At 46.6% G+C, this 7,908-nt stretch overlaps 2 protein-coding genes across 2 annotated transcripts; one reads left to right on the top strand and one right to left on the bottom strand.

Annotated features, from left to right (window-relative positions):
• Positions 1-800: 800 nt before the first annotated feature.
• LACBIDRAFT_335924 (uncharacterized protein) lies at positions 801-1,738 on the top strand (the record flags this gene model as incomplete). Its single annotated transcript, XM_001890832.1, has 3 exons — positions 801-851; positions 1,009-1,063; positions 1,212-1,738. 3 exons carry the CDS (start codon positions 801-803, stop codon positions 1,736-1,738), a joined length of 633 nt encoding a protein of 210 aa, XP_001890867.1.
• Positions 1,739-3,953: 2,215 nt separating this feature from the next.
• Positions 3,954-6,240, bottom strand: LACBIDRAFT_335923 (uncharacterized protein; the record flags this gene model as incomplete). Its single annotated transcript, XM_001890830.1, has 8 exons — positions 3,954-3,968; positions 4,003-4,115; positions 4,166-4,221; positions 4,366-4,641; positions 4,767-4,943; positions 5,280-5,357; positions 5,556-5,632; positions 6,034-6,240. 8 exons carry the CDS (start codon positions 6,238-6,240, stop codon positions 3,954-3,956), a joined length of 999 nt encoding a protein of 332 aa, XP_001890865.1.
• Positions 6,241-7,908: the final 1,668 nt, after the last annotated feature.

Below are 7,908 nucleotides of genomic sequence, written 5' to 3'. Positions count from 1 at the left end.
GAAAGTGACTCTTGGGCCAACGCGTGCACGGGAAGTTCTCGAGCAATGAACCTTGCCACGACTTCCTTCGGTACAAGCTTTTGTTCATCGATCGTCGTTGTTCTTCATGTGGCTCTTGAAACAGTTTGCAAACAGTCTCAATGTTTCCCTCCATTTCTGGAACTGTGACAAGAGCCTAAGCTTGTTTCTTTCCTGTATTATGAGGTTGGTGAGTATTGAATTTCGAAATATTACCAGGAAGAATGACGCGTCGAAGGATGGAGGTACGTCGTTTTTCGCGACACCAAGGTACGACGCGCGTGTTACGTAATCCGTTAATTACAGTCTGGCGCGTCAAAATTTAATAACAACTTTTCTCCTCACCACGGACCTCTATCCCTCCCATTTTTTCTCCAGTCGACATGTGTTTTGTGGCTCTTGGGGGCCTTCAGAGTCTTTTTTTGTGTTTATATCATTGAGTGTACATTTACATCGAGATATCTACAATAGGATGTGAATTTCAAAAATCTGAAGACCCCCTGTGCGTACAAAATTTCTCTTGATATGGACAAAGATCTGCTCAAAATCGGCCAAAATGCGGCCAAAAAGCTGCTTAACCATCAATCACTGGTCAATATGCGTGGGCCAAACATGAGCAAACATCACGCCAGCTTTGCGGACCATGCGCCTCTCCAATGTTTTCGAATTATCGTGTGATATTATGTAACCAGTTCGCTCATCATGTGATGGCCAAACTTTTCTTCGTCACGACCTCCATTTTTACAGAGCTTGGATGCAGAATCTAACGCGACACGCTCATGATGCATGACGCCGACGTGGCTATAGAACGACATTCGGGCCCAATCATACAGGTGGGTTAACGAAACCGGGAACCGCCAATCGGACGAAGAAAGGTTTGAGGGCCAACGATGCCCCATCACCCAGTTTCAAACCCCCCGGCCGTTGAGCGTCCAGGTGATGTCCTGGTCCGGGGTTGCAGCGACGGTCGTGGTTGTTCGACGGCTGTAGCTATTGAATCCGACGGCAACTGTCGTTTGGATGCTACGTCCTGAGGACGATGTTAGTACGTTCAATGTTCAATGTTCTGATGAGACTCTCATTTCTGCAGAATTTCTTGATACCCTCGCTTGGCGAAAAAATGACCCCTGGACTATGGGCTACTAATTCTCGCACCCGCTGATCGGCAAAAGGCGGTGAATCGTGCCGATGAGATGTGGATCTTGCGGATACGGGCTGGGGAGCCAGGATTCATCAGGGTGGTGGTGGTGGTGGTGAAGAAGACGAGGAGGAGGAGGAGGAGGAGGAGGAGGAGGAAGTGGATCGTGGTGAAGGGGTTAGTGAGACGATGACCTGCCACCCGCCGATGCGGTGTGCACGACGAAGGGCGGACAACCACGGCAGGATGACACAGGACGACACCCGCCCCCAAGGACGAGAAAGCGACGCCAGCCCTCTCCACCAGTGGAGGAGAACCTCCGACGACTCAGATAGAGTTTCTCAAGCTTGCTCGACACTGCGAGGCTACGTCGTCAAGAAGTTCTATAATGTTGTCACGAACTTCTTTCACTTCCAGGAGCGCTCGGAATACATTAACTTCTCGCCTGATTCGATAACGATAACGCGTATCCCCCCACTTCCCTCTGTAGCTGTTCGACTCCCGCTCCCTATGTTCGTCCGTCGAGCGTGGGCAACATCGAAATGCTCTCCTTTCCGTTCAAGGCGTGGTCAATTGTGGTAGACATTCTGTCCGCTCACCACCACCAGTACCAGTCGCCCTCCACCAACGTTCAGCAATGAATCGATTTAGCTCACAAGGAGGGTGTCGTTCCTAATTTTTACGACATCGCCTTTCTCCAGAAGTGCATCACTTCCTTCACCTCGGGCTTGGTTTGTCGGCGTCGACCCCCATTCAGCGACCCGGGCGTTTGCCGTTTTCCCCCTCGATCTTCCATTCGTCTCGGCGGCTTTTTGGTGTTCTTTTCACACCGAGTAAGCTGGTTTTTCTGGCTTTAACTGTCTATTTAGGCCTAGGCCTAGTACTCGAAAACATTGCGTGTTCTTCACCCGCGGATTACCTTACAAGCTCGAATGACCGAACGAGCCTCCGAAGCGATAAGCCAGCAACACGGTCATCCCCACCGCATGTGGAGATGGCCACGGACGAGATGTTGGATGTAGTTTGGCGTGGAATAAAGAGGCCACTTGAGGATGGCCTTGGATAGGTGGACCAGCGCGATTTTATGGATTTCACGTGGCTTTTCCCTTGCACGCTATTTTTCATTGGCACTTTTTAGTGCGTGTCGGTACTTCCATATCACTTTCACGCTGGAATGCAGGACGAGGCTCAAGGGTTTCCCATCACCTACAATACCGCAGGGGAAGGCTCAATGTGATGTGAGGGTGTTGAGGACCCATAGTACACGCGTGTATCTTGTCAAGTAACGTTGCCGAAGGATTTCACCCCAACTGTTTCTTCAGCTCTTACAGGTGGGTCGGTTTATGTCTGTGGGTCGAATCACTACAATGCTCGGAGACAGAGTTCGGTTTGTCCCCCATTCTCTGCACCAATTACATGGTTGGGCGAAGCCTCAGGCCTGCGACAGCGCATGAGCCTCCTGCGTTGTCAATTCAGAATAAAACTCGGAGCCATTTGAGAATTTAAATTCCGTAGCTGACGTGGTGGAAATTTGCCAGAGCGGATCAAAGCGTTAACGACTCAGCAACATCATGAGCGCTTGGGACAGGTTTGTCATCATCATCAACGTCGACCGCGACATCGACAAGCATTGTCAAGCAACCTGCTACCGACACACCTTATAGCCCCTGACTGACACTTCCTTCTTCGAAAGGCAAATCCCCTTTTGAGGTTGCGTTGCGGAGATGGCCTTCTCTGAGTCTCCACGGGAATCGAACTCGACGGGCTTATGCAAAGTTCGAAGCTCCATCACCATTGGTGAGTTTTCTCTATTTTACCTGATTGTTCTCATATATAATCCTCCTTCTTGTATTGCCTTCATTCCGATCCTCGTTACGAAGTACGCGCAAGCAGAAGTTGGTCAGTTTCCCGGCTGTTTTTGTACTTTCAATCACGACTCTGCAGATCCTCAATACGGATATAGGCTATGCCAACCCGACGGTCCCCACCTGCTCTCGTTGCCGCCAAACCAATGCTTGGACTTCACGCCTATCCATCGCCCTTTCTCCCAGTTGTCTCTATCTTGCTTCAACTCAATCGTCAACGGATCTGTCCACCTCCTCATTCTCAACCACAATCCTCCCGTATCGGATCCGCAAGGAATCTTCGTCTTCGAACGCTAGGAACTATCGTCAGGTGATACTTCCTATTGTGCGTTTGGGTCTGATTGGACCCAAGAGGTGTCAGATCGGTCGATCTGCTACGTGAATGATGGCAGGGTACCCCCCCACCTACCCCCCCAAATAAGGAAATACGGCAATGCGGCAGCGTTGATGGCATCCTATCATTCTTCCACCATCTCCAGACGCATCGTAGGCAAAACGACGCGTCCTCCTCGACATATCCTACAAAAACATGTCAAGGCTTGATGTATAATATACTTGTATATAGCTTATTTTCAGCATCAAATGTGCCTTCATCTGTTCATAGTTAACTCGTCACATAACTGGGTTTCATTTTTCAGCGAAGAAACCAGCCTCTACTCGAGTGATGCATCTCCTGTGCCCAACCTACATCAAACATGGGTATGACCACACATCCAACCCCCTTTGTCGGCATCAAGCTAGTAGACCCTATAAACTCAGTACATCTGTTGTTGCATTGTTGTAGAGGATCCTTTCTTACTATCACCACATCAACAAAGAGCATGTCCAGCTCAAATGTCCTACAACAATCATGTTTTTTATCGATATCCTTCCTATACCAACACACTGTTATCTTTATTGACTTTCGCTGAACTTTTCTCTTTGTGAATCAGTCACTGCTGGTGATCCTATTGATGAGCCATCACTTTGCCGCTGACATACCGACCCTCGGAAATTACCGGTGTCAAGCTCGCGTGGCCAGATCACACGTCGCAAATCGACCGATCTGACACCTCTTGATTGGACCACAGAGCTGGGTGTATCGTTGGAAAGACCTTTCAGTAAAGTAAGTCACAAGACTTTGAGTTCATTGCGGCTAACGTACCTTTCGTTTCAGATAGCCAACCTATCCCGGTGGATCGCGCCAGGATCACTCGAGTCCTATACGACACTGACCATCAGCTTTATATCACAGACGCGAACATCTATCTTCATCTTCATCTCACCACTTGACTCGATCTCGACTACAAATCACAACATGCCAACGCTCCCGCCCATATACGTTAATCGACGGCCTAAGCCCACCGCACCGTGCACACAACATCCACCTCCTTGACAGAGTCTGGGCCCGCCGCCCTCGCAGCACAATCTGCTGGGACTTGGAGTGTCTGTCCTTTCTTGAACCATGATCTGGCACGTTTCCTTGACTTAGCACTTATGGTCGGCATCGAACTTCCCAGTAGAGTTTCGAACGTCAATGAGATGTGGAGGAACGTCAGCCATTTATGTGCAGTACTACTCAAATGCAGCGCTGAGCCAGCGTCGTTGAAAGACGGCTCAGACTTGAAGGTTGAGGGTATGCTCAATGTCTAGTATTCAAGGTAATACTACCCAAGAGTATTGGATGCTGTGCCTGTACTGAAGGGGGATATATTGCGTGAAATATAACAATAAGTGTTCATAGTAACGAGACAGGGTTCAAGTACCAAAATGTGAAAACGATAAAGTGTCCGGGAAGACAGAGACGAGATTTCGCAGGCATGGAGGGAGTAACGAAGGGTGTGGAGTGAGTTGGAAAGAGTCCGAGATGCGTATGCGTAGAACGGTCGTAACAAGACTCGACAGTAAAACATATCTGCACCAGGCCCAATTCCGACATATCCCTACAATTGGGACATTTCGACCTGATCGAGTTCTTGATTAACAAAGGAGTCAGCGTCATTTGCCTCGTCGACTTCATCATCAAGAAATCCAACGTCGATGAGTTGATCGCAAATGAATGAAAGCAAACCCCGTTCACTAGCGGGTTGTCGAATCTGCTCCCTAATTTTCAGATATTCTTCGTGGCAGGCCTTCCGTATTTTTCCCCGCTGCGTAGAGTGGGCTAGTCCGAGAAATGAAATCGGTTTAATTCCTAAAGAGAGTGGAGTCTGAAAACATGAAAAAAGAAGGAGAAAGAATTCGGATGATGGTACTTCCAAATATTGCCGCAAACACACCCGTTAGGAAGGTCCATAAACCTTCCAACTTGGGAAAATCCTTGTAGAACGGACTTGCTTCTGTAATCCTGTACCATCCTTGATTCGGAGAAATCATATTGCATAGTCACACGGAAGGTGGAGATATTGCAAGGGGGTAGCGGGACGTGGATCCCGAACCAAGGGTAGGAGGGGGGGTGTCCGGCCGAAGGCCGAAAAAAAAAAGTTGACGCCGTCAATTTCAAATTTTCTCATGCTGGTCTCGTCATAACTATCTTTACACTGATCATGACCTACTTGCAACCAGTTACACCACTCTCGACGCCTGGGTTTCTTGCGACGCGGCTGGCCGTGATGGATCCCTCACGAATACCCTATAGCCGTTGTTTCAACAGCCTGCTATATGCATCCTTACGACCCCTAGGCTTAGTTTACGGTCAACCACCTGTGTGTGTAGCTTACTTGTTACACGGAAATTTTTGAATTCAAAAAAAAAAAAAAACATGAGTATGGGGAAAACATACTTTATTAGGAAGGTAATGGTGGGGGGGGTGTCAGGCGGAACCCTGAAAAAAAAATAACGAGTGTTGGTCTCTTTTCCACATTCCGCCACCCCCTTGAGATATTGCGACCCTGCTGAATGAGGGACTTGATGATGCCAAATGATCAGAATATACATTGGGTATACGTGCTATCGCAATAGTTTCATAAGACTGGGAAAGGGGAGAGCTGTGGTCAACAGTAAACGGAGATTTAATGCTAGCATGATACTTACATCAAATATACTTGCAAAGGTAGACAGGTGAGGTCTTTTTAACAGCTGACGCAACTCCCAGGTGACATCACCAGCCCTGTTAACCCCTGGGGGTATTGCGGTGCCAGGTGTTCTTTCAACCACAGTAATTGCATCACTGGTGAGACCAATCATAATCTGCACAGAGTCTGTGATTAAGTCATCCATTGTGCCGACTCGAAGGCCCATCTCTGTAAAGTTTAAAGTTATCAGAAGGTCCGTAGTACAGTTTGGGTTTGGTAGTTGGAAAGATCTTTCAAAAGCTACATAGGAAGATAAGAGCTTCTGTTATTCCTGGACATTAGAAAGAAAGAAAAACATGAACCAGTGTTGCCTTTGAATCATAGATGCATGAAAAATTGGCTCCTAAGACCACAATGATACAATTAGTAATACTGCAAGATGTGTGACCCTCTAAAGATATTAGAAAATCCTTACATTATTGTTCTAGTGGAACCACTACAGTCATCAACTGGTCAATGACACAGCTGGGTCAATGACACAAAACAGTTTTGCTCCCCCATTTTTGCTCACATTTCTTAGAAATTTTATATCGTTGTAAGGGAATACTATATCAATATAACTGTGCTTTTTTTGAGGCAAGAGCCTCTCTTGAACTCCTTAAAAGCTTTATTCATCGGTTTTGATCAGGCTTTGACAATTCCATTGCCCTGATCTGGCAACAATCTCTTGAAGACTGAGATTTATTTTGACAGTCCCTGAATACAAAATACATAGGGTACAATAATCAAAATTTATCTAGGAGTGTACTGGCTTGTAGGGACTGTCAGCAAGGAAAAGATGTGAAACAATGCTGAGATGGGTTACCAAATGTGACAGAGTTTGTGATGCATCCAAATTGGGTTTACCTGTCAAATGAAAATCTTTCCTCCGCCTCGCCTTAGCTGACAGCCTAAAATGCATGGATAGTGTTTGAAAGTCCGGTTCGGTCCGGTTTTTTGATGCCCAGGGGCGTTAACCGTAACCGTAACCGGTCTGCCTTTTCCCCAGAAGTCAAAAGACCAGACCGGACCGCAAAAAGACCGCAGACCGCGGTTTTTTGCGGTCTATAGACCGGTTTCGGTCTGCATCAGTTTTAACCGGTTTATGACCGGTCTTTAGGCCAATATTTTAAAACTATGAATCGGTAAATTTATTAACATCTCTAATAGCTTCAAAACGAGCCCAAGAACGTTAAATCCCGTTAGGTATTGGTGCTTCTATAAAATAAGTCTGGTACATCTATTATTCCCAAAAGTAATTTACATTTTAATTCATATCTCTCTCGTTTTTTTACCAAATCGTACGTTCTTGGGTGCGTTTTAAAGGGTATTTAAGGGGCTACAAAAAACCGGTCCAAACCGGTCAAGACCGGTTCACGTTAACCGGTCTTTTTGCGGTCTTTACATTTCAAAAATAAAAGACCGTAACCGCAGGTCCGGTCTTTTGCGGTCTTGGTCCGGTCTGGTTACGGTCTTTTTCCAGTCACGAGACCGGACTTCCAAACACTATGCATGGATGACCTCTGTTCAATACATGAGACCTCCAGGTGAACTAACATGAGTCCCTTGAGGAGAATATCTCTCAGATGTAAGTCAAACCAACTTTTGATGCCATATCCCAATCAAGCAACTTGTGACTGTGTCATTGAATGGTGTTGATGCTGTTTTGACCAAAATATTCAGTCCTCAACAGGTATGCAAGATAAAAAGTTTTAAAGTACTAATTTGTATAGTGTAAATACTTCATCAGCTTTTGTACAATTCAGTTTTTGAGGAGCCGCTGTGTGAGGGATGTGATCCAGTCAATAAAAATGTTTGTGTCATTGACCGGTTGATGACTGTATGCCAAATATTC

Source organism: Laccaria bicolor, genomic scaffold (genome assembly GCF_000143565.1).
Source record: "Laccaria bicolor S238N-H82 LACBIscaffold_191 genomic scaffold, whole genome shotgun sequence".
NCBI lineage: Eukaryota > Fungi > Basidiomycota > Agaricomycetes > Agaricales > Hydnangiaceae > Laccaria > Laccaria bicolor.
The sequence above is the reverse complement of the archived record's forward strand: the minus strand, read 5'-3'. Positions and strand labels throughout refer to the sequence as shown.